The sequence below is a fragment of the Rhinoderma darwinii genome, chromosome 5 (genome assembly GCF_050947455.1).
Source record: "Rhinoderma darwinii isolate aRhiDar2 chromosome 5, aRhiDar2.hap1, whole genome shotgun sequence".
In the NCBI taxonomy this organism is placed as follows: domain Eukaryota; kingdom Metazoa; phylum Chordata; class Amphibia; order Anura; family Rhinodermatidae; genus Rhinoderma; species Rhinoderma darwinii.
Genome location: NC_134691.1, coordinates 209,908,451 through 209,936,014, shown reverse-complemented (window position 1 = coordinate 209,936,014; position 27,564 = coordinate 209,908,451). Strand labels below are relative to the sequence as shown.

Genomic DNA, 27,564 nt, shown 5'->3' with positions numbered 1-27,564 from the left:
GCAAATACTTAAACTCCGGCTCGGTTAGGTGAGTTTCCTGCAATAGGGCCACATCAGGATGCAATCGTTTCATGTGCCTTAAAAGTTTGGTCCGTTTCTGTGGGGACCTCAGCCCTTTAACGTTCCAAGAAACTATTTTCATGTTATTGGACCGTGTTTAAGATGAGCTAAAGTGCCTAAAAGTCGTGTGGAGTCCAGGGAGTCAGATCCGTCTTTTCCCAAGAGCCATGTACAAACATTAACATTAACATCATAACCACACCCTGGCTTGTAAGCCAGAACCAACAAGGCCAACCATCCCTTACCTAACAAAATCATAAAATCACCTGCGGCAAGGGTTAGCAGTCCCTTAATACCCACTGGTGTATGTGACTTCACTTTTTTCTGTTATGCCAGAACGCGCCCCTCCCTCCCCCTCCCCCCCAGCCTGCCTATATGGCTCCTTCCATGAGGAAGTAACACCTGCCTTTGCCCCCTCAGTACCTCTTTATCGCCTGCGCACCCTTATGTACATTCCCTTATCATTACTTTAACAGCCTAGAGTCCGTTAGGATTGCATCCTCACATTTCCCTATGAACCTTGCTTCGCTTCAAGGTTTGGGACCCCTATTTTATGACCGTGGTCAAAAACCTCATCAGAGGCCAGTCTGTCTGATGTTCTCTGACAGTCTTGAAAGAAAGTTGAGGAACACTAGGCTCAGATAGCAGATATGGGCCGGTCTTTCCTCACCCACCAAATGGTGTCAACATCTTACCTCACCGTCACGTTTAATATGCTACGCAGACTTACTCAGGGTGCATGTGCACCCTAGCTTACATATAGTACTTAGAGATATTTCAAATATAATTAAAAGAAAACCTAGCGATTAAAAAATCACAAAACTATACATCACAATAATGGAGAAAAGAAAAGTGAAAATAATGATAAATGTTTTTAATAACAGAAACATTTGATTAATTATTCCCAAAAATAAAAAAATAAATCTTCATTCCGGTTTATTGTCTTACCTTTGTGCCAACATCATATCATATCATACAAGATAGAAAAGTAAAATGGCAAAATGGATTTTTAAGTATATTGAGGTCAATGTATGGCAAATAATATCTGCTTGCACAGAACTTGGCAGTTTTTAAAATAAAGTTATGTTTAAAGATTAATGAAAAAAATAAGCAATATTTTTGAAATATATAAAAAATGTAGGCAATTTAATTAATAATCTTTCATTAACATTAGTTAGATATTTATCTAACTCATTCTAATCATTATTAAAGATAATGTCGCTCTATATATTTGACAGTAACCACAATAGAAAATGACCACAATACCAAATTGCCAAAGTATTACTGTACTGCCATAAATTATTTCTCAGAAAAGTTTCATAAATATAAATACCAGGGTTCCTATTATCTGAAAGTACATAGTTGATAAGGTTGAATAATGAAACACCGGTCCATCAAGTCCAGTCCATATGAAACTTAATACAGTTTATACAGTTGTGTGTCCCATGCAAATGATCATTTCTGGTTTGCAACCATGAAGCATTTTACACAACAGATCAACACAGACAATAAAAATCCAGTGTGCTAACTTGGGGAGATTCTGAAATGAGTCTATTTAGAAATATTATTAAGCAACATCCTCACATCAATATTTCGCTGTGCAGGGCAAATGGGGGACTTTGTTGAAGATCCAGAAAAGTTTCATATTGTTAAAACGATCATCTGTTCAAGTGTCCAGTTTTTCTACAGTTTTTAATTTGCTTACTGATCCTGTAACACTGATTCATTTAATGTCTTCATGTCGTATGCCCACACAGTGTCTATTCCTTGTCCTGAAATACGATCTGGGATCCAATGTGGAAAAGGAAACCGGCAAGCAATAACTCTCGCAGTGAGCGATAACTCCATTTGAAGTTTTTTCTCCAGTTGTGGCATCTAAAAGGCACAAAACAACAAATCTGGATTACCATCTCTCTTCATATGTAAATAATGACCTAAATGTTAATGCCTATAAAGTGCACTTAATCTTTTATTGATTCAGCAGTGCAAATGATTTCAAGTGTTTTCCCAATGTATTTAATAATACTCTGGTGCTGTGTTCCCTTAGGCCTCATGCCCACTTCAGTTTTTTCCGTCAGGGTGCTATCCGTTTTTTTTTAACTGATAGCACCCTGACACATTAATTTCAATGGGGCCATGCACACTTCCGTTGTTTTAACAGAACCGTGCGGCTGTTCCGTCAAAAGTAATGCAGGTCCTACTCCTGCCCGTTTTTGACGGAACAGTCTCGGCCTTTGCATTGATTTGGTCCGTGAAACAACGGACTGCACACGGAAGCCATCCGTGTGTGGTCCGTGATTCAAGGAACAGTCATTAGCGGCCGTTCAACGGCACACGGAAGTGTGCATGAGGCCTTGGTAGAGATAAATAAAGTGCAACCACAAGTATTCACAATTTCTCTAGCAACATAGGTGACCAATATTAAATATAACTTTTATAAAATATTGCACATATTCCAAAACAGTAGTTGTAATACGCTACAAAAAAAAATTGTCATATATATCATGTTTATAATACCTACTGATAAATATATGGATCCATACTGATATCTGACCAGCTACATGCAGATATATGATTAGAATGTAATGGTCGTACCAAATGTGCTCCTACTGTGTGCAGGTTAGCAATGACTCAGGTAACTCTTACTGGTAATCCAGCCAACGGCTCAGGTAACTCTTACCCCTAAGCCATGTAGTGGGTGGACGCATCCACTCTGTCCCTACTATTAAGGTGGATGATCGTGTCCCTGATACTTGTCGACTGTGCTATTAATTCCATCGAAAACTACGGAACCCGGTCACAACGGTGACAAACGGAAACCTTTAGCAATGTTTTCGTCACCATTGAGATCAATGGTGATGCAAACGGAAGCTAAGCTTTCCGTTTGCCTTTAAGTTGAGGGGTTCCTCCGATGGAACCCCTCAACGGAGAGACAACGCTGATGTGAACAGGCCCTAAGAGATGAGTCTCCTGTTGTATAAGTATAAAATTTTGTGTACGGACCCAGATATCCACTTCTTTGCCTTAAAAACCCCTGGGTTGCTTTCGCAGTATGTTTTGGGTAATTGTCCATCTGTACTGTGAAGCGACGTCCAATCAACCTTGCTGCATTTGGTTGAATCTGAGCAGAAAGTTTATCCCTGAACACTTCAGAATTCATCCGGCTGCTTCTGTCACATCATCAATAAACACTAGTGACCCAGTGCCTTTGGCAGCCATGCATGCCCATGCCATCACACTGCCTCCACCATGTTTTACAGAGGATGTGGTGTGCTTTGGATCATGAGCCGTTCCAAGCCTTCTCCATACATTCTTCCTCCCATCCTTCTGGTACAGGTTGATCTTAGTTTCTTGCTGTTCCAGAACTGGACGGCTTCTTTACATGTTGTTTGGCAAAGTCTAATCTGGCCTTTCTATTTTTGAGGCTGATTAATGGTTTGCACCTTGTGGTGAACCCTCTGTATTTGCTCTCATGAAGTCTTTTCTTTATGGTAGATACTAATACACCTACTTCCAGGAGAGTGTTCTTCACTTGGGTAGATGTTGTGAAGGGTTTTTTCTTCACCATGGAAAGGATTCTGAGATCATCCACCACTGTTGTCTTCCGTGGACGTCCAGACCTTTTGAAGTTCACGAGATCACCAGTGCGCTCAAGAATGTACAAAACTGCTGGTTTGGCGACTCCTAACATTTGTGCTATCGCTGATGGATTTCTTCATTTTTTTCAGCCTAACGATGGTCTGTTTCACTTGCATTGAGTGCTCCTTTGACCTCATGTTGTGGGTTCACAGCAACAGCTTTCAAATGCAAATGCCACACCTGGAATCAACTCCAGACCTTGTACCTGCTTAATTGATAATGGATTAACAAGGGAATAGCCCATGCAACCCATTAAATAGCTTTTGAGATAATTGTTCAATTACCTTTGGTCCCTTGAAAAAAAGGCAGCTACATATTAAAGAGCTGTAATTCCTAAACCCTTCCTCAAATTAGGATGTGAATACCCTCAAATTAAAGCGTATCTGCACTTTAAGCCCATATTGATTATATAACTGTATATTTAATATGTTTTGGTAAACAGCTAAAATGCCAAAACTTGTCACTATCCAAATAATTTTTGGACCTAACTGTGTATGTGTATGTATGTATATATATATATATATATATATATATATATATATATACACACACACACACACACACACACGCATACATATATAGACGCGCGCGCACACACACACACAGTTACATAGTTGATAAAATACATAGGTCCATCAAGTCCAGCCTATAATCAGGCTTTTTAATCTCTTTGTTAATGACCTTGTGGATGGGATTGATAGTAAGGTGTCAGTTTTGGCTGACAATACAAAACTTTGTAGAATACTCAGCTTGACTATAAATTATTACAGAAATTATTACAAAGACCTAGATAAGCTAGCAGCGTGGGCAAAAACATGGCAGATAAAATTAAAAGTCGATAAATGTAAAGTAATGCACTTAGGCCATAGTAATAGTATTAAATTATATATAATAGATGGAGTCAAACTTGGGCTAACGGAACAAGAGAATACCCTGGTTATTCTGGTTACGAATAAGCTAAGCAGCAGTACTCAATGTCAGGCAGCAGCTGCAAAAGCAAATAGGGTTTTAGGGTGTATAAAAAGAGAGAGATAAAAACCTGTGATTCAAATGTAATATTACCACTCTATAAATCCCTTGTAAGGCCACATCTTGAATATGGAGTTCAGTTTTGGACTCCAAATTGTAAAAAGGATATAGGAGAACTGGAGGTGGGTGACCAGATTATTAAATGGGATGGGAGGTGTACCTTACCGTGAGAGGCTAGAAAAATTGGGCTTGTTCAGCTTGGAAAAAAGATCTTAGTAACATGTATAAATATGTGTGGTCAATATAAAGAACTAGCACATAATCTGTTGTTTCCAAGGACTTTACAAAGGACCAGGGGACATTCATTGTGTGTGGAAGATGTTTCAGACATCAATATAGGAAAGGGTTCTTTACAGTTAGAGTAGTCAAACTATGGAATGCCCTACCCCAAGAGGTAGTGATGGCAGATACTATGTCGTCGTTTAAAAAAAGGGCTAGATGATTATTTACTGATGAATGGCATTGAGGGTTATAATTAATTTAGCAAAGAAAGACGTGTAATGGATTGAGAAAGGTTGAACTTGATGGGCCGGTGTCTTTTTTCAACCTATGTAACAGTTATCCTACCTTGTATGCACAATAAATTTAAGGGATATAATTTTTTATTCACTTTAGCAAAAACTACTACATTACAATAAGATTACTTACCATCTGTGGTACTCCAAAGATGACAATATTTGTATACTGTGAAAAACTGACCTACAAAAAGATTTGGTCATAAAATTAGTAAGTGGAATTTCCATTTTTTGTTGTAGTTTAACATATAGGATATTAACCCCTTCCCTCTTTGGCCACTTTTGACCTTCCTGACAGAGTCTCATTTTTCAAATCTGACATGTTTCACTTTATGTGGTAATAACTTCGGAATGATTTTACCTATCCAAGCGATTCTGAGATTGTTTTCTTGTGACACATTGGATTTTATGTTACTAGCAAAATTTGCTCGATACGTTTAGTATTTAATTGTGAAAAACACCAAAATTTAGAGAAAAATTAGCATTTTTCTGAATTTAAATGTATCTGCCTGTAAGACAGGCAGTTATACCACACAAAATTGTTGCTAATTAACATCCCCCATAGGTCTACTTTAGATTGGCATCATTTTTTGAACATCCTTTTATTTTTCTGGGACGTTACAAGGCTTTGAACTTTAGCAGCAATTTCTCACATTTTCAAGAAAATTTCAAAAGGCTATTTTTACGGGGGGGAAGTTCAGTTCTGAAGTGGCTTTGACGGCCTTATATATTAGAAAGTCCCCATAAATCACCCCATTTTAAAAACTTCACCCCTCAAAGTATTCAAAACAGCATTTAGAAAATGTCTTAACCCTTTAGACATTTCACAAGAATTCAAGCAAAGTAGAGGTGAAATTTACACATTTCATATTTTTTTGCAGAAATACATTTTTAATAAAAAAAAATTTATAACACAGAAGGTTTTACCAGAGAAATGCAACTCAATATTTATTGCCCAGGTTCTGCAGTTTTAGGAAATATCCCACATGTGGCCCTAGCATGCTTATAGACTGAAGCACCGGCCTCAGAAGCAAAGGAGCACCGGCCTCAGGAGGAAAGGAGCACTTAGTGGATTTTGGGACCTTATTTTTATTAGAATATATTTTAGGCACCATGTCAGGTTTCAAGGGATTTTGCGGTGGCAAAACAGTGGAAATCCCCGAAAAGTGACCCCATTTGGGAATCTACACACCTCAAGGAAATTATCTAGGGGTATAGTGAGCATTTTGACCACACAGGTTTTTTACAGAAATTATTGGAAGTAGGCCGTGAAAATGAAAATCTTACATAAAAAGCGATTTTTTTTTTCTCATTTCTACAAGGACTAAAGGAGAAAAAGCACCGCAAAATTTGTAAAGCAATTTCTCCCAAGTAAAACAATACCCCACGTGTGGTCATAAACGGATGTTTGGACATACGGCAGGGCTCAGAAGGGAAAGAGCGCCATTTGGCTTTTGGAGCTCAAATTTAGCAGGAATGGTTTGCGGAGACTATGTCACATTTGCAAAGCCCCTGAGGGGACAAAACAGTGGAAACCCCCCACAAGTGACCCCATTTTGGAAACTACAGCTATTGAGGGAATTATCTATTGGTATAGTGAGCATTTTGACCCCACGGCAGGGCTTAGAAGGGAAAGAGCGCTATTTGGCTTTTGGAGATCACATTTAGCAGGAATGGTTTGCGGAGGCGATGTCGCATTTGCAAATCACCTGACATGACAAAACAATGAAAACGGCCAAAAAGTGCCTCCATTTAGGAAACTACAGCCCTTGAGGAATTTATCTAGGGGTATAGTGAGCATTTTGACCCCACAGGATTTTATTAGAATTGGGCAGTGAAAATAAAAACAATCATTTTTCTTCAATAAGACGCAGCTTTAGCTCAAAATTTTTCATTTTCTCAACAAATAAAGGACAAAATTAAACCAAACATTTGTAAAGCAATTTCTCCAGAGAACGGCAATACCCCATATGTGGTCATAAACTGCTGTTTGGCGATTTACAAAGTATTGGTTCACAATTGCAGGGCTCAGATGTGAAATAATAAAAAGAAACTCTGAGAAGTGACCCCATTTTGGAAACTGCACCCCTCAAGGCATTTCTTAAGGGGTGTAGGGAGCATTTCCACCCCACAGGTCTTTTCCATAAATTAATGCGCTGAGGATGGTGCAAATTAAAAATTTATATTTTTCCTTAGATATGCAATTTCAGTGGCAAATATGTCGTACCCAGCTTGTGCCACTGGTGACACACACCCCAAAAATTGTTAAAAGGGTTCTCCCGGGTATGGCGATGCCATATATGTGGAAGTGAACTGCTGTTTGGGCACGCTGTAGGGTTCAGAGGGGAGGGAGTGCCATTTGGCTTTTGGAGGGCGGGTTTTGCTTGGTAGTAGTTTTGTTATTGCTGGTGTTTCCGTTTATAATATGGGGGTACATGTGAGCTGGGCAGAGTATATCAGGGACATAGTCGTATAATAATGGGGTAAAAAAAAATAATCCATAGATGTGTGTTACGCTGTGACACAATCCTTTCTGCACAGGCCAGTGTCGCACTGATAAATGTCCTTCCTTATCTGTCTTTTGGTCCACACTCCGCACCTTGCAGTTTGGGGAATTTTTCTGGGAAGTGTTGTCCTGGTATAATACGGGCGCCCTCGCTTCCAGCAGATATGTTTGGGCCCTACCCTTCCTGGTTCCCTAATTTTAGGGCCTTGATAAATCGCCTTTTGAAACAGACGAAATGTTCCCCTCGGGCTGCACAACTGCATATTTTTTATTTCCTGACTTATTGGAGCTTTAACTAATTTTATTTTTCCATAGATGTAGTGGCATGAGGGCTGTTTTTTGTTTTTTTTGCTGGACGAGCTGTAGTTATTATTCGTAAGACTTTGGGGTACATGCGACTTTTTGATCACTTTTTATCCTATTTTTTTGGGAGGCCAGGTAACCAAAAAAACGCAATTCTGGCATAGTTTTCTTTATTTTTTTTTATACAGCGTTCACCATGCGTTATAAATTACATGTTAACTTTATTCTGTGGGTCAGTCCGATTCCGGCGATACCTAATTTATAGCACTTTTTCATGTTTTACAATGTTTTGCACAATAAAATTACTTTTGTAAAAATAATGTATTTTTTCTGTCACCATGTTGTGGGAACCATAACTTTTTAACTTTTTCTTCGACGGAGCTGTATGAGGGTTTGTGTTTTTTGCGAGATGAGCTATAGTTTTTATAGGTACCATTTTTGGATACGTGCGACTTTTTGATCACTTTTAGTTCCAATATTTGTAGGGCAAAGTGACCAAAAAACAGAAATTCTGGTATAGTTTTTTACGGTTTTTTTTCCGCTGTTCACCGCGTGCAATAAATATTATATTTTTTTATAGCTCAGGCCGTTACGTAAGCGGAGATACCAAATACGTATGGTTTATTATTATTTTTCAATAATAAAAGACTTGATAAGGGAACTGGGCAATTCTGTTTTATTTTATAACTTGTTGTTCACTGACAGCAAGCTGATTGGCTTCCGTAGTGGCAGAGCAGGAGGCCATTGGGTCTCCTGTTGCCATAGCAGCTCTGATTGCATGTCAGTGCTGGCGATCTGCTAGCAACTGCTAAGATGCAGTGATCGCTTTCGATCGCTGCATCGAAGGAGTTAATGGCACGGATCGGAGCTAGCTCCGGTTCCTGCCGTTGCAGGTGGATGTCAGCTGTTGCATACAGCTGACATCCACCACTGATGACGCCGGCTCAGCTCCTGAGCCGGCGCCATCTTGCTGGCGGCTACGGAAGCCGTTCAGGCTCTGCCGCCCGGCGTGTCCTCAACGGCTTCCATGCTAGGCAGACCAGGAGGCCAGTATTAGGCCTCCGGTTGCCATTGCAGCCACCGGAACCCCGGCAATTTCATTGCTGGGGTTCCGATGAGCTGCAAACACCTTAAATGCAGCGATCGCGTTTCAGCATTTAAGGGGTTAATGGCGGGGATCTAAGCTAATTTCGGTCCTCGCTATTACAGCCGGATGTCAGCTGTAAGATACCGCTGACATCCGGCGAGGATGGCACCGGCTCAGCTTCAAGCATTTGGCGTATGGATACGGCAATATGCGGGAGGCACTAGCTTTCCATGATGTATCCATACGCCAAATGTAAGGAAGGGGTTAAGATTGAGTTCTCTGTTTTTTTTTAAATTCAAAACATACTTTAACCCCTTAGTGACCACAGAGGTCACTAAGGGGCCTTAGGATAGGCCGCTGCCCTTTCACGGCAGCCTAGTCTAAGTCCTGTACAGGTGTTCTATGCAGGCTGGAGCCGGTGCTCGGCTGTGTAATGTCACACAGCCGGGCTCCTGATCCAACGGTAGCGATCAAAGTTTACTTCGATCGCCGCTGTTTAATCCGTTAAATGCTGCGGTCAATAGCAACTGCAGCATTTACTTTGTTTACAGAGAGAGGGAACTCCCTCTCTCACCCATCGGCAAAATGCAATTATGGGCTTCCGATGGGGTGTGATTGCAGCCGGGGGCCCATCAATGGCCCCCAGGTCTGCCTCGGCTATATGCCTATTAGGCCGTGCCAGAGGCATGGCCTAATGTATTGCCTGTCAGTTTTACACTGACAGGCAATAATGCTTTGGTATACTATGTATATATCTGCGACCAAAAGATTGCAAAGTGAAGTCCCCTAGTGGGACTGAAAAAATAAGCAATAAATGTTAAATCAAAATTATTAATAAAGATTACAGTTAAAAAACAAATAAAACTATTTTTTCCATTAAAAAGTGGTTTTATTTAGTAAAAGTGTAAAAAAGAAATAAAAGTACACATATGTGGTATCGCCGCAGCCGTAATGACCTAGACAATAAAGTTAACATGTAATTTAAACCGGAAGGTGAACGCTGTAAAAAAAAAAAACGCTAAAAAAGATGTCGGAATTGCTATTTTTTTCTATTGCACTCATATCACTACATTGACAAAAAATAAAAAAGTTATGGCTCTTGGAAAGCGACTATGCAAAAACAAATCATTTTAGTTCAAAAGTGTTTTTATTGTACAAAAACAAGGAAACAGGTTATTTATGCCGCACGGTGAGCAGTGTAAATTTAAAACGCATAGAATAATGGTGGAATTGCTGTTTATCTTTCTAATCCCCTCAAAAAAAAACGTAATCAAAAAATTATATGTACCTCAAAATAGTGCCATTACAAAATACATCCAGTCCCGCAAAAAAAAAAGTCCTCATACAGCTATGTTGACAGAAAAATAAAAAAAGTTATAGCACTTTAAATGCGACGATGGGAAAACAAAACTTGCTTGGTCATTAAAGGGAATGTGTTGCCAGAAAAACATGTTTTTTTTTTTTAAATTAAACATTTAGTGTGTGGGTGATTAAACATTGTTCAAATTTTTTTTATTTTTTTCACGAGTCAGGAAATATTATAAATTAGTTCTAATTTATAATACTACCCATTTTTGGTCACTAGATGGAGCTATTCCCAAAATTGCAGCTTTGCAAAATTGGGTAAAAAGCCCTCGCTCTAGTGAGCTCTCAGCATCCCCCCCTCCTTTATCCTGGCTAGTGCCGGGATAAACGAGGGGTTTGAACGGTGTAACCTCCTACTCTGTGTGTCGCCATTTTTTGAGCTAACACACAGTGTAGTAGCTTTACATACAGTAGTAAACACACACAAACACGAACATACATTGAAATCTCTTACCTGCTCCTGCCGCCGCGGCTCCCTCCGGCCCGTCCGCTCCGTTTGCTGCCGCTGGTCCAAGTGCACAAATCCGGAAGCCGCGACCGGAAGTAGTAATATTACTGTCCGGCCGCGACTTCCGGTCCACAGGAAAATGGCGCCGGACGGTGCCAATTTCGAATTGGACTGTGTGGGAGCGGCGCATGCGCAGTTCCCACACAGACGCCGTACACTGAAGTCAATGGGACGGGAGCCGTTCGCAGTCCCTATGGGACTGTGGCTGCCGTATTCCATGTCTGTATGTGTCGTTAATCGACACAGACAGAAATGGAACAAAAAATGGCAGCCCCCATAGGGAAGAAAAAGTGTAAAAATAAGAAAAAGTAAAACACAAACACACAAATGAATATAAACGTTTTTAATAAAGCACTAACATCTTTAACATATAAAAAAATAATTTGTGATGACACTGTTCCTTTAAGGCCTAAAATAGGCTGTCACTAAGGGGTTAAAAGCAACCATAAACTACACTATTTGGCCAAAATTATGCCGATACAGCTCCTAATTGTTGAGATCAGGTGTCTAAGCTAATGCCATTGCATAAAATCAAGTACACAGCCATGCAATCTCCATAGACAAACATTGCTAGTAGTATGGGTTGTACTGAAGAGCTCAGTGACTTTAAAGGAACAGTGTCACCACAAAAAAAAATTTCATGTCAGTTTAATGTTAGTGTTTTATTAAAAACGTTTTTATTTATTTGTGTGTTTGTGTGTTACTTTTTTCTATTTTTTCACTTTTTCTTCCCTATGGGGGCTGCCATTTTTTTTTCCATTTCTGTATGTCGATTAACGACACATACAGACATGGAATACGGCAGCCACAGTCCCATAGGGACTGCGAACGGGTCCCGTCCCATCCACTTCTGCGTACGCCGTCTGTGTGGGAACTGCGCATGCGCCGCTCCCACACAGTCCAATTTGAAATGCGCGCCGTCCGGCGCCATTTTCCTGTGGACCGGAAGTCGCGGCCGGACAGTAAGATTACTACTTCCGGCCGCGGCTTCCGGACTTGTGCACTTGGACCAGCGGCAGCAGACGGAGCGGACGGGCCGGAGGGAGCCGCGGCGGCAGGAGCAGGTAAGAGATTTCCATGTATGTTCGTGTTTGTGTGTGTTTACTACTGTATGTAAACCTACTACACTGTTAGCTCAAAAAATGGCGACATACAGTGTAGGAGGTTAGACCGTTCAATCCCCTCGTTTATCCCGGCACTAGCCAGGATAAAGGAGGGGGGGATTCTCAGAGCTCACTAGAGCGAGTGCTTTTTTCCCAATTTTGCAGCAAAAAGCAATGTGGTTGCTTTACCACATGCAATGCTGCAATTTTGGGAATAGCTCCATCTAGTGACCAGCAATGGGAAATATTATAAATTAGAATCTAATTTATAATATTTCCTGACTCGTGAAAAAAATAAAAAAAATTTGAACAATGTTTAAACACCTACACACTAAATGTTTAATTTAAAAAAAAACAACATGTTTTGCTGGCAACACATTCCCTTTAAACATGTCAGAAGATGCCACTTTTGGAAAAAGTCAGTTTGCAAAATTTCTGATCGGTCACAGTAAGCGGTTTTATTGTGAAGTGGAAGTATCTAGTAGTAACAAAAGGTCATCCTTGAATCAAAAGACCACGCAAACTGACAGAGCAGGACCGCCTAGAACTTAAGCACATGTCGAGTAAAAAAATTGCACATTCTCTGTTGCATCACTCACTAAGAGTTCAAAATTGCCTATGGAAGTGACATCAGTGCAAGAACTGTGCGTCGGAAGCTTCATGAAATGGGGTTCCATGGTGGAGCAGTAGCGCACAAGTCAAGGACCCCCATGAACTATGCCAAGCATCGACTGGAGTGGTGTAGAGCACGCCGCCACTGGATTCTGGAGCGGTGGAAAAGTCTTCTCTGGAGTGATAAATCACATTTTACTATGTGGCAGTCTAATGGACAAGTCTGGGCTCAGCGGAAGCCAATGGAACACTACCTACCGGAATGCATAGTGCCTACTGTAACATTTAGTAAAGGAAACATAATGGTCTACATATGTTTATCAGGGGCTACGCCCATTTGTATTACGTCCGTGATACGCGCGTGATTTTCGCACGGACCTATGTTAGTGAATGGGGCCGTTCAGACAGTCCGTGATTTTCACGCAGCGTAAAACTCACGACATGTCCTATACTTGGCCGTTTTTCGCGCATCACGCACCCATTGAAGTCACGCACGGCACACTTCCGTGTGCTGCGTGTGATTCGCGCTACAGTAGTAAAATAAATGAAGGAAAAAAGAAAAGCACCTCCTGCTTTTATGTTTGTAAACATAAAAACAGAGTGTCATCACGTTGCCATATGCGCGGAAATCACGCAGGCGCACACCAAATACTCATGCCACACGAAACTTTTGCGCACGCAAAACGCAGCGTTTTTTGCGGGCGCAAAACGGACACGTTCGTGTGAAGAAGGCATAAGGGTAATGTTAATGCCATCGCGATTGCGACACTGATTTTATTGTGCAACGCGAGTGCCTGACCCCACAAATTCTCTTTTTGTTGAATGGACACAAATTCCTAGGCACACTCCAAAATCTTGTGGATAATTTTCCCAGACAAGTGTAGGCTGTTATAGTGGGCCCAACTCCATACTAAACCCCTTACAAGTAGGTGCTAGTTCCCGCTCTGTGACCGATATATCCATCCTTCGGATCTTGTGGGTACTGCCACTGTACCTACGAGATCAGTGGCAGGAGCCGCGTTTCTGCTGCAACTGCTGGGATCAGAGATAACTTCTGTCCTGGCAGCTTAACCCCCTAAGATGCCGTAGTTAATAGTGACTGCAGCATCTAAGGTGTTTGACAGAGGGATGGGCTCCCTTTGTCAGCTGTCAGCATCCTGGGGCACCAGAGCAGGGCACTGAGAGGTTACCATGGCAGTCGGGGGGGCCTAACAAAGGTATCCAGATCTGCCGTTGGTAACTGCGAGGTGGGGCCTCCATGGATCGGAATTGCTTTTCCAGCACGTACTACAGATGTTCAATCAGATTGAGATCTGTCGAATTTGGAGGCCAACTCAACATCTTGTACTCTTGGTCCTGTTTTTCAAATCATTCCTGAACAATTTTTGCAGTGTGGCAGGGCACATTATACAGCTGAAAGAGGCCATTGCTATTAGGCAATACCGTTACAATGAAGCGGTGCACGTGGCCTGCAGAAATGTTGAGGTAGATGGTACATGTCAAAGTAACACCCTTATGAATGCAAGGGCCAAAGGTTTCCCAGCAGAACATTGCCCAGTGTCACACTGTCTCTGCTGGCTTGCCTTCTTCCTATAGTGCATTCTGGTGCCATCTCTTCCCCAGGTAATAGACACACATGCACCTGGCAATCCACATGATGTTAAAAAAAAACCGCCATAGATCAGACCAGGCCACACATCAACTTCAAGAACTGACCGTTCACTTGCTTCCTTGACAGGTGCCATTGTAACGAGATAATCAATGCTATTCACTTCAAGGTAAATGTGTGTATAAAGTACATACTATATAGTGTTAAGACAATATTGTGTATATATAGTTTATAGTACCAGAAGAACTGTGTAAAAAATAGTATAATAGAATTTCAGTAAGTGCATGTCAATTGTCTTTTTCCTTTGATGCATTTGTGAATCTATATAATCATTGTATGTATCTGTATAATCAACACATTTTGACATTAGAATGAATGCACTAATCGTACAGCACCATATAATTCCACATATCACGCCAGTGTTCAGTAAGAGATATGCCAGGAAGATTCTATTCTCATCTGCTGCGGGTCACCGCTGTGCCAGTGATTGGCTGCAGCAGTCACATATCACATATCATATAGTCAGGACGTCGTGGCTGGAGCAGGAAGTAAAGATTGGCGGGGTATCCTGGAAGCATCAGAAGTGTAGCGGTGGGGGATAAATGAGGCGAGTATGACTTGTTTTGTTATTTTATAACATACTCCGCTATTTTCTAAATAATTTGTTCTGGCTGAAAAACCCCTTTAAATCTTTAAAGGGGTTGTCCACTACTGGACAACTGATGGCCTATACAAGGGATAGGTCATCAGTACATTAACTGTGGGGGTCTGACACCCGGACCCCGCACTGTTAAGCCTCTCCGGCTACCTCCGAACACCGGATGTACATGCCGGAAGCAGTTGGCTCCGGACACTGAATAGCAGCCAAGCTGCTGTACTGCAGCTCTGCTCCTATTCAAATGAATAGGAACAGTGCTGCGGTTTGGCAGCACAGCCGCTGTGCTATGTACGGAGCCAACTGCTTCCAACTCCGTACATCACATAATGGGCCATAAGATCCGGTGCCCGGAAGCAGCCGGAGTGTCGGACCTGCACCGATTATATACTGGTGACCTATCCAGTGGATAGGTCATCACTTGTTCAGTAGTGGACAACCTCTTTAATGAATTACTATAAAGGATTAATCCATGATTCTAAAAAGACAGAAGAAGGCTAAAGCCGAAATGAGCGTTGGGGTTGGCACCATCCCAGAGGTGATCTCATATCATGGGCATGCAACTTTCTATACTGATGCGGATATACCATCACATTATATATTCATTTTACTTAGGCACTTTATTATTGGTATAACATTTAATGGGTATATATGTTACCTCAAACATTATTGCCTTATCCTTTTGTATAATCACGTGTGAATCCTTTGTAGTATTTCAATATTCTATTCTATTTTGCAGGAGATTGCTGTTGTTTTGAGTTTAGCCTTAACTAAAACCTGGGATACCATGGAAAGATGCTATGGACTAGGAAATAAAAGAAAAATTTGCATATACTGAACTTAAACATGCGATTGATAAATCTCTGGATAAGGAGATGTTCCAAATATTACCTGTTCAAGGGGTATACAAGTTATTAGTAGAACCAAATTTAAAGAAAAGGGCTCTGGTAAATAAATATAAAGGATTATTACAATATAGACTAAATAAAACAAAATTTCATAGTGGAAAACAATGGGCAAAAGAACTAGGACCCCTAAATGAACATCATTGGATATAAATCTATAATAATATTTGGAATGTAGCACTAAATTTAAATCATCAATTAATTCAGTATAATATAATCCGTAGGTTATATTATACTGCTCATTAGATACTGGATTTCGGAGAAAAAGACCTTTATTCACGTGCTGGAACCGACAACTGAACTCTATAATTGTAACCAAAAATATACACTATCAAGGCCTAAATATAAAAAAATATACAACACACCGGTGCATTAGATAGGACACACAGAAAATCAAGCTTGTGCTTAGATGCTGCTTTTCTTTTTTTTCTTTATTTGCTGTAATAAGTCAGACCGGGTTTAGGGGATCGGTTCGGTAGGGGGGGGGGGGGTTTATTGGGTGGAAATTGGGCTTATGTTATTGTTTTTTTTTTCTATATTGGATAAAATAAAAATTATGAAAAAATAACCATATATCCTTGTCCTATAAGTTTGAATACAACTTAATGTTGTTCCTTATCTTCGGTGTTTATGCCCGATATTATGTAATGGACGGTATGTTACTTGAAGGTTACCTGTGTCCTTTTTAGGGTAATGTAACTTGTCCGATTTAATAATTTGTTTTTATATCCGTTATTTTACTTGTGCGGTTTGCTGGATATTCCTGTGTAATTAGTGCTCACAAAATTCTATTTGATTACCCTTAAAAAATATATGTATATAGAATCTATTATGCATGATGAGATCTTTAACCCCCCCCCCCCCCCCATACCTATTTTTATACTTTAAAAGAAAGCTGGCAAAACATCTACCTAGTCTTATGCAAATGCTTCCTATAATCAAATGCACGCTCTACCCTATAATTCTGCAACTAGAAGTATTAAGGCCTCTGAATTCAGCTTTCAATTTGTAACAAACATTGACATATTAAAAACAAAAATTATAAAAAAAAATGCTTTTTCAATACCTTCCATAAATCGGATATATGAAATTTGGTATTATGATGAACACCCTCTTTCCATGCTCTGTATCTTGAATACCACACAAGCCAAGGATTTAACTCGTAGCCAACAGCTTGGAACCCCTTCTTTGCAGCAGCTATTACCTTAAAAATATATTTTTGATTTTAAGTCATGTAAAAATATAAACAAATATATATTTCTATAAACGTTTATAGACTACTTACCCTGTAACAAAGTATAAGGCCTCATTCACACGGCAGGGTTTCCCGGCCGGGTGCCGGCCGTTCATAAATCGGCCGGCGCCCGGCTGCATTAGGAATGATAGACCCCTAATGGGGCTATTCACACGACCGATTTTTTGACGGCCGGAAAATCCGGCCGTCAAAAAATAGGACATGCTCTATCTTTGCCCGGGCACCCGGCCGCCCAGCTCCCATAGAAGTCTATGGGGCCGGGTATTACACGGCCATCACCGGAATGTGTTCCGAGTGATGGCCGGGTTTCCCGGCGGTTGCGCTCTATCTCCTCCTCCTCACAGCGCAGAGTGCATGTGAGGAGGAGGAGTTGATGCCATTCTGACGAATGGCATCGCTGTACACTGTGTTGCAGGGCCAGGGTGTACAGCAGGTGGAGGGAGCGCTGCGCTGGCTCCCTTCCCCTGCTTGTTAAAAGCACCCTGGCTCGGCGACACCTTCGATGGCGCCGCTAGTAGCAGCAGCTGCTGCCGCTGCGGCTGCTACTACTGCAGCGACGCCACTATAGCAGAGCAGGGAGGTATCTCCCCGCTCTGCTATGTGCTAGCCGCACTTTAGCTCCTTAAAGGAGCGGAATCCCCGTGTTTTCGGGGATTCCGCTCCTGGACAGAGCGCTTGATGTCTCTGTCCATATCTGGGCAGTGACATCAGGGGAAACTCCTGAAGCGGAATCCCCGAACACATGGGGATGCCCCTTCAGGAGCTGCCGCTGATGTCACTGTCCGGATCTGCCCGACCCGGCACGGATGCATAACTTTATGCAAACCGGCCGGGCAAAATGGCCGATTTTACCGGCCGATACTCGGGCTCGGGAACGAGCCGGTCGTGTGAATCCCGCCTAAATGTAGGTAATTCACAAACATCGCTGCACATTTACGCTGTGGGCCCCTCAACAAATATGAATAAATCTTAGTAAGTTCTATGTACCCCAAAATGAGGCCAATGAAAAGTACAATTTCATTGACGGAAACATAAAAAAGTTATGGCTTTCAGAATCCTATTCATATATTGTAGAAAATAAATCTCGGCGGATGAAAGACTTGCTGCTGATTTTCAAAAAAGATATTAGAATAGAGAGCGAACCACAAGTATTGTGCAGAATGTTTTGCCGATTTGCCGTGGCTTTCCCTTTAGCAAATCCGCCCTGCATGAACATAGCCTATAAAACACACAAAAGCATGCATTCAAAGTTACCAAAATATATTTAGGTTGTCTAGCATAGCAGTAAACAACTTCAAAGTTGTTAAAGGTGGTGTGTTATAGAGCAGGAGGAGCTGAGTAGATTGATATATAGGGAAAACAACAAAACAGCATTAGTTGAAATCTTTACTCATTCCGGGTTTAGGAGTCCAGTGGGTGGTCCTACTAAATGACTGACAGCCTTTCCTGTACGAGTGTGCATACAGACATAGCAGTCAGTCCCATAGGGTATGTTCACACGGCTTATTTTAAGCCGTTTTTCAAGCCATAAACACCCCGAAAATAGGCTGAGAATACGGAGGCTGAACGCCTTGAAACATCTGCCCATTCATTTCAATGGGAAATACAGCGTTTCGTTCCTACAGGGCGTTTTTTCTTTATGGCCGTTTGAAAAAACGGTGCGTAAAAATACGCCCTGTAAAAAGAAGTGCATGTCACTTCTTGAGCCGTTTTGGAGCAGTTTTTTATTGGGTCAATAGAAAAACAGCTCCAAAAACGGCCATAAAAACGCATCAAAAAATGCTTGATGCATAAAAAACGGCTGAAAATTAGAGGCTGTTTTCCCTTGACAACTGCTCCGTATTTTACAGCTGTGTTTTGTTTAGCCTGTGAGCATAGTAGAATAAGCCCCTGGGCCTTTATACTACTGTATTTTTTGGACTATAAGACGCAGTTTTTAGCAAGAATAAATCTTATAGTCGACAGTCAAGGGACCCCACGGCACCGGGCCCCCTGACCACTTCTTACTTAACCACTTCCCAACCCATGATGTGCCGGCACATCATGGAGCGGGGAGGGGATGATGTTTGGAGCGGGCTCAGCGCATGCACTGCAGGTGTCAGCTGTGTTTTACTGCTGACACGCTGCTCTAACGGCCGTTAAACAGCTGTTCCTAGTTAAATTTATAGGGTTTTCCCATGAAGGACATTCATGACATATCCACAGAATATGTCATAAATGTCAGATAGATGCGGGTCCCACCTCTGGGACCCACACCTATCTTTAGAACGGGGCCCCCTAAACCCCGTTCTATCTTACCCGGCTCCGCTGTCTCCCGGCCACTTCCTGGTTAGGTGGTCGGGAGTTACGGAAACAGCCGAGTGCTCGCTGAGCTGCGCGGTTTCTGTAACTCCCATAGAAGTGAATGGGAGTTACGGAAACACCGTAGCACCGCAAGCTACGCTGTTTCCGGAAATCGGTAGCTCCGAAAACAGCATACATGGTCGAGTTACGGAAACAGAGTAACTCGCTGAGCTACGCTGTTTCCATAACTCTTATAGAACTGAATAGTAGTTACGGAAATAGCGTAGCATGCTACGCTGCTTCTGTAACTGCCATTCACTACTATGGGAGTTCCGGAAACAGCGTAGCTCAGCGAGTTATGCTATTTCTGTAACTCATCCATGTATTGCAGTCTATTGTACCAGCGATCTAATGATCGCTGGTTCAAGTCCCCTAGGGGAACTGATAAAATGTGTAAAAAAAAAGTTAGATACGTTTTCAGGAGTGTAAAAAAATATTAAACGTAAAGAAAAACCCTTTCCCATTTTTCCCCAAGCACAATGTAAAAAATAGAAAAAAAGGAATGAAATAAAAAGTGATTCAAAAAATCGTATGTACCAAAAAAATGGCTCTCAGAATGTGGTGAAACAAAACAATTTTTTTTTTTTTTTAACTAATAATTTTTGCTTTGTAAAAGTAATAAAAAATATTTTTTTTTCCAATTTTTTGTTCTCTAAAACCTGGGTACATCTTATAGTCAGGTGCGTCTTATAGTCCGAAAAATACGGTAAATCTTTTCCTTAAAACGATATATCAATCTTCTGTTCTATAACATGCTGCCTGCAATCATACTGCACTTTAAAGAGGCTCTGTCACCACATTATAAGTGCCCTATCTGCTACATAAGGAGATGGGCGCTATAATGTAGGTGACAGTAATGCTTTTTATTTAAAAAACGATCTATTTTTACCACTTTATTAGCGATTTTAGATTTATGCTAATGAGTTGCTTAATGCCCAAGTGGGCATGTTTTTACTTTAGACCAAGTGGGCGTTGTACAGAGGAGTGTATGACGCTGACCAATCAGCGTCATGCACTCCTGTCCATTCATTTAGTCAGCGCATAGGGATCCTTTTAGATCGCTATGTGCTGTCTTATACCAACACATTAACAATACTGAAGTGTTTAGACAGTGAATAGACATTCCACGGGATGTCTATTCACAATCCCTGCACTTCGTTACTCTGTCTGTGGTAGTTACAGCAGAGGAAGCGTAATCTCGCGAGATTACGCTGTAAATGACAGGTTACAAAGAGATTACGCTTCCTCTGCTGTAACTACCACAGAAACAGTAACGAAGTGCAGAGATTGTGAATAGACATCCCGTGGAATGTCTATTCACTGTCTAAACACTTCAGTATTGTTAATGTGTCAGTATAAGACAGCACATAAGGATCTAACAGGATCCCTATGCGCTGAGTAAATGAATGGAGAGGAGTGCATGATGCTGATTGGTCAGCGTCATACACTCCTCTGTACAACGCCCACTTGGTCTACAGTAAAAACACGCCCACTTGGGCATTATCCAACTCATTAGCATAAATCTAAAATCGCTAATAAAGTGGTGAAAACAGATAGTTTTTTAAATAAAAAGCACTGCTGTCACATACATTATAGCGCCAATCTCCTTATGTAGGAGATAGGGCACTTATAATGTGGTGACAGAGCCTCCTTAATCCATGATGGGTTCCCTTTAAATGGATTGTTATTTTCATATTCCTAACCAATGTTTCACACCCACATAACAATAAGTAAAACCATGATGTCTATGCTTTCCCAGGAAAAGTTGCTTGTAACTTACAATGCGTCCATCACCACTCCCAATGTCAACAACCGTTCCATGTCTGAACTGAATCATTTTCAATACATTTTCCACTTGACTTTCTGATGCAGGTACATAAGGAAGACAAACTTTTCTCAAAGCTGGTGCCACGAATGGAGTAGCTACTGCATATAAAGCCAATAACGTGCCTCCCACAACACCTGTTGCTACTAGTCCCCATCTTTTCGTTTTTTGAGCTGCAGTATTAGAATTTATAGAGAGCTCTTCTTCTGTAGTACTACCACTTGAAATGAAACTGGACATCACTGGAAAATCTGTAAATTGAGATAACAAAACAACTATTAAGTACAACACACTTGCAAAAAAGAAACACAGGCATTCTTGATGTGTCAATTCTCAACTAACAATTCCGTTTTATGAAAACTTGCTTTTTTTAAACAACAAATGGTCATTCTGAAACGAAACAATGATGACATGCTATACCATTGGGGTATGCAACATCTGATCAGTGTAAACCAAACCTTTAGTACATATTCCGAAATATTGAGTGTGTAAGGTACATGTTTAATTAGATTATGAAAATACACTGCCTGTCTAAACGTTTAAAAATAAAATTTATTAGAGATTTAATATAAAAAATAGGGCACGAATTGCCAAGGATCTGAATACAGGCGTTGGCAACACAGATCATAGATGCTTTATGGAGTGTAAGCGGTAACCAACCACTGAAAACACTAAGTTGAAAGTGTCTCTGACAGTTTGAACATGATTGGCTCCGTCAGTGTTGTGCAGCGTTGTGTACAGAGCCGCCTGAAGCTCACCCATTACCATTGATGCTGTATGCATCATTTCCATTGGTCGCGCTGTCACTATGGGGCCGTCCCTGTCTGTGGGCGTCAGTAACTGACGTCTCAGTCACCGATTGGTTTAGGTCCAACTGACGCGATCAAGGTAGGTGGGGCCATAGCCGTATAAGGCTCTGTTTCTCCGGCGCGCGCTTAGACCAGTCATCAGTGACTAGTGCACGCCGTTGATACAATAATACTTTAGCATAATATGTGCTGAGTGGTAGCTAGTTAGAATCTACGCCGGAATCTTGCAGTATAATATGTGCTGTCCGGAAGTTAGACAGATCAAGGCAATTTTTACGTCTGAGGACGCTCCTCTATATTTGTTTAGAGGCGCAGAAACGTGTTGGGAATCTTGCTTGTTTGTGGCAACCAAACTATTATTTATTCACTACGTTTGTGGAGTGTTGTAGTGACGGGCCAATCATGTTCAAACTGTCAGAGACACTTTCAACTTAGTGTTTTCAGTTGTTGGCTACCGCTTACACTACATAAAGCATCTATGATCTGTGTTGCCAATGCCTGTATTCAGATCCTTGGCAATTAGTGCCCTATTTTTGACATTAAATCTCAAATAAATTGTATTTTTAAACGTTTAGCCAGGCAGCCTATTTTCAAAACCTTTAGGACACCCTTATCCCCACTGAACAAACCCTACTGTAATTTTTATTAATATTTTCTATTAATATTTTTCAAAGTGGAGAAAAAGAAAAAAAAAATAAGAGCAACAGCTAGGGATGTTAATTTAGCCCCTTAATACAACCACTCAGTACTATTATGTGGAGCTGAGAGCATCATTCATGCTAAGCTCAGTAATAGTATGCAGGTGCTTTAAACATGGCACATCCCCCCACCATATGCAAGAGCTTTGATAACTGCTGTCATGGACCGCAGTTATCACAGCTCATTCCCCGGGGATCAATCGTGGTGGTCCCCTCTTATTAAACCCCTTAGATGCCGTGGGCAATAGCGAACCCCCCCAGAAGTGATCGTAGGGTGCCAATAGTTGCTATGGTGTAAAACGGACAGGTATAATACACTGCAATACATAGGAATTGCAGTATATTATAACTGCGATCAGACAGTTATAATATTGTCCCCTAGCGGGACTAAAAAAAACATCTGCCCATTGATTTCCATGGGAAAAACGTAGTTCTGTTCCAATGGGCCGTTTTTTTTAAGCGGCCGTGTAAAAAAACGGCCACTATAAAGTGCAGGACAGTTCTTGAGATGTTTTTGGAGCGGTTTTTCATTGACTCTATAGAAAACAGCTCCAAAAACGGCCGTGAAAAACTCAGCCAAAATCGCGAGTGGCTCAAAAAAAGTCTGAAAATCAGGAGCTGTTTTCCCTTGAAAACAGCTCCGTATTTTCAGACGTTTTTTGCTAAGCGTGTGAACATACCCTAACTGCTTGTATCTCCTTTTTATAGCACCTAGAACTGTGATCCTTTTAAAGCTTGAGATTATCATCTTTAAAATGACACCAGAATCAGCATCTGAAGTGCCTCTTAAAGGTGATTTTTTTTAATTTATAAACGGGCGATTTTTAACGTAAGAGAGGGAAAGCTAGAAGGGATATTTCATACCCTACCTGAGGATGCTGTGGGTTTAGTGGTGAAAATGCTGGTGACAGGTTCCCTTTAGAATACTCCATGCAGAAAGACGAGAGGCAGGCTGAAAAGCTGTGCCTCGGCAGTTACAGTTAGCACTATGTATGTCTGCTTCAACCTGCCACTGATTGGCTGAAGTGGTTACACTATGTGACTGCTGCAACAAATCAGAGAAAAAGTGAGGCAATGCAGTTTGTCTTTTATATATTAGTATGATGATTCCGCTGGTGATTGGTTGTTTGGCGTACATTTCAGTTCCCACCTTGCCTTGTCGGGTACTGTTATTGTGTGTCACGTTGCTTGGCACATTCGTCCCTTATATAGGGCTTGATGGTACCAAAGAGACCGTGTAGGACCAATCCCTTTGAGAAAAAAAACAACAAGTATTTTATAACCCTGTATGTGTTCTTTTACTCTGCGAACATGCTCAATTTTTCCACATTTTTCCCTTCATTTTTTAGATATACTTCTCTTCACTACAAAACTTTTTTTTGTTTTGTTTGCTGTAATTAACTTATTAGACCGGGTTGCTGTTAATAATGGCTACTGACTGACACAATTGCGGGATAGCTGCTTTGTTATGCTCTGTGTACACCATGTTTTGTTCATAAGGCTCCATTAGCACAACAGAGGCCAAAAAAGTGTCCTAATAATGGCATCCGTCACCCATAAGCCATAATGGTATTCGTTTAAAGCATACGTTGTGAACAAGGTCATGACGTATCTGTTAAATAGATATTAACTTTTCCAGTACATCCCTCATGACAGCACCACAGGAGGTTGCCCTATTGACGTCTATAGGGACAGGAAGACAGAGAGGTTAAAAGGCCCCTCCCACCACATACTTGCCAGTGTTCTTCCTGTCCCTACAAGGTCAGGAGCAGAGAGATGTCGCTCCTGTGTTGCTGCAGGAGAAAAACTCGGGCAGGGGGCAACATCGGGGGGTCCGTGCACTCCCCCTTCTATTCCTCCTAAAGCCTAGGCTAATACCCCTCTAACGAGAGGTCCCTTAGCTCCCAACCTAAAACACCTACCTTAGGAATCCTAGGCAAGGTTCCGGTAGTGTGTGGGGTTCGGGATTCCGAAGCAGGCTCCGGCCGGGCTGCGTGACCATGCGAGGACCGGCTGCTCCATATGGTTGGAAGCGCCGGAAAAACATCCTCGTAAGCGCCGCATAGCTGGCTCAGTCACTGGCTATGACGCGGCCGCACTTCAATCGAATAGCCGCGACCGGAGATGTCGTTGGGCTACTTCCGGTCCGCGGCCATCTTGGAAGGCGGGAAATTCAAAACGCCCGCAATTAAAGGGACTCGCACAGGTACGTAGTTAGAGCTGATACCTCGAACTTGGATTATATCTTGTAGATATGGCATTGTCTATTACTTGTTGCGGTCTGGAACTTCCTCGTTCTGATGGAAATCCGGATATGTCCCAGGGTCACGTGAGTCTCACCCTTGGGGTAAGGGTTATGACTCCGTATGTAACTACACCATACTTTACTTGCCTTTTGTTCTCTTTAGGATAAAGATTCCTCTCTGAGACAAACTGATAAAAAGAAGGTTAAAAAATGTGCGACTTGTGCGAAAAAATTGCCAGAGTCACATAGGAAACAATTGTGCCCAGATTGTATTGCAAAATTGCTAATAGAGAAACAACCATTTATGTCTGAGCTTAGAGCTATGATTCGCGAAGTCAATGGCCATTCTAGACTGAATGTGCCTGCTATCGTTAGAAAGTGAGACAGTCTGTAGCCTCCCTCGCCCTCCTCAAGGAACTCCCTCACACTCCCGGGCAAAAAGGCCACGGACTGAAGTGGAACAAAATATTGCCAACCATCTCAGGGTCTGACTCTGAGCAGGAGTGTTATTACTTACCGGAGAGTGAGTTAGGTCAATTGGCCATTCTAAGTGTGCCTGCTATTTTCGGATCGCAGTAGTTGCACGGCTTGGGGCCTTGCTGGTGCCGGTGTGGGAGACTGTCTAAGACCGCGGTGACTTAGAAGGAGGAGAGGAACTCTTGCCTTCAACTTCATCTAATGAAGAGAAAAATTATTCTTCTCTTCTGAGATGTCCGATGCCTTAATCCAGGCAATACGTAATACCATGGAACCCCATACCATCCAGGATGAGATGTTTGGGGGCTTATCGGAGAAGAAAAAGTTTTTTCCAATAAACGAAAATTTCAAGAGAATTTAAACAGACTTCTCTTTGATCCAGAAGACACTAAATCTTTGGATGAGATCCCAAAAGTAGATGTCCCAGTAGCCAAGGTGGCTAAAAAAAAAATGCAATCCCTTTCAGTTGAAGGAGGCCGGAAGGCAGACGGACTGCTGAAAAGAGCTTGGTAATCTCTACGAATATCACGGCCAAATCTGTAGCAAGAGCAAGGTTTATATGGTTAAACGAGCTGGGGACCCATTGGTTGATGAAGACATTAAGACAAGGTCTATTAGAATCCCTACCCTTACTAAAGTTGGCAACCGGATTCTTGGTAAACGTTTCAACGTAATCCATTAGATTTGCTGCCAGGAATAGAGCTTTCTCAAATGCTGCTAGAAGAACATTAGGGCTCAAATTGTGGTCAGAAGATACGAAGTCCAAGAACAAGTTATGTTCTATCCCATTTACAGGTTCTCTGATGTTCGGTCCTCTCCTGGATAACATGCTGGAGAACGCAGCGGATAGGAAGAAGGGGTTTCCAGAAGAGAAACCTAAAAAACCCCCTCAGTTTCGGAGGTTTTCGCCAACAGAGGGAGCCAACCTTACAGAACTACAGCGGGAAAGGAAAGTCCGGTCGCTGGAGTTACCCCAAGTGAGGAAAGGGTCGAGGATATCTCCTTAACCCCAATAACTCATTTCAGCCCTCAAAGCAATGACGCCAAGAGTGTGGGGCGAAGACTCCTACATTTTTATTCCAAATGGACCGGAACAACCCAGAACCCTTGGGTTCTAAAGATTATAAAAGAAGGGTACAAATTAGAATTCTCCTCCATTCCTCCAGAGTAATTTCTAATAACCAGGTACCAAGCAAAAAAGACCTTCATCAGATCCTTATCCTGGACGTCCAGAAATTGCTCAAATTGAGAACAATTACTCTAGTTCCCCACAACGAAAAATTCAAGGGCCACTATTCAAGATCTTCTTAGTCAAGAAACCAAACGGATCTTACAGGACAATACCTGAAGGTACTGAACAAATGGGGGGGAAGAGGCATCAATGTGTACGTTCGATTTAAAGGATGCGTACTATCACGTCCCTATCCACCCCGCTTACCAGAGATTCCTCAGATTCGCGATTCAGCGCTCCTTCCATTCTCCACTTCCAGTTTTTCTGCCTCCCTTTCGGAATTTCCTCCGCCCCCAGAATTTGTACAAAATTATGGCAGAGATTATGGCATTCTTAAGAATATTTAGACGATTTCCGGTTGACAGCAGATACTCCGCCTATCTTAAACAGTCACAGGTTCTTTCCCTACTACAGGAATTGGGATGGATAATCAACTTCCAGAAGTCAGGAAAAAAGTAAACCCTGGAGAATAGTCCCTAAACTGGGAAGTCTTGCTGTCCTTAACCCGAAGATGGGGTTATCCACAGTTAGACCTGTTTGCCAATAGGAAAAACTCCCAGGTAGACACGTTCTTCTCCCTAAATCTCAAAGACAACCCATTGGGGGTAGATGCATTATCCCATCCCTGGGACATGGATCTGGCCTATGCCTTTCCTCTGTTCCTCTAATACCAGTGGTAGTAAGAAAAATCCAGGAAGATTTGACAAAGCTCATCATTATTCTTCCCTATTGGCCAAAGTTTCCAATCATAAAATACCTAGCATTGGAAGACCCTATCATGCTCC

General features: G+C 41.7%; 1 protein-coding gene across 1 annotated transcript in view; it reads right to left on the bottom strand.

Moving 5' to 3' along the window:
* Positions 1 to 991: 991 nt before the first annotated feature.
* ATPSCKMT (ATP synthase c subunit lysine N-methyltransferase) overlaps positions 992 to 27,564 on the bottom strand; it is a 47,507-nt gene continuing 20,934 nt past the window's right edge. Inside the window, 7 exon segments of the mRNA XM_075826909.1 lie at positions 992 to 1,782; positions 1,785 to 1,935; positions 5,377 to 5,427; positions 16,963 to 17,100; positions 21,275 to 21,570; positions 23,696 to 23,868; positions 23,977 to 24,076. Of these exon segments, the coding sequence (XP_075683024.1) occupies positions 1,727 to 1,782; positions 1,785 to 1,935; positions 5,377 to 5,427; positions 16,963 to 17,100; positions 21,275 to 21,559 (681 nt within the window). The 5' untranslated portion in view covers positions 21,560 to 21,570; positions 23,696 to 23,868; positions 23,977 to 24,076 and the 3' untranslated portion in view covers positions 992 to 1,726.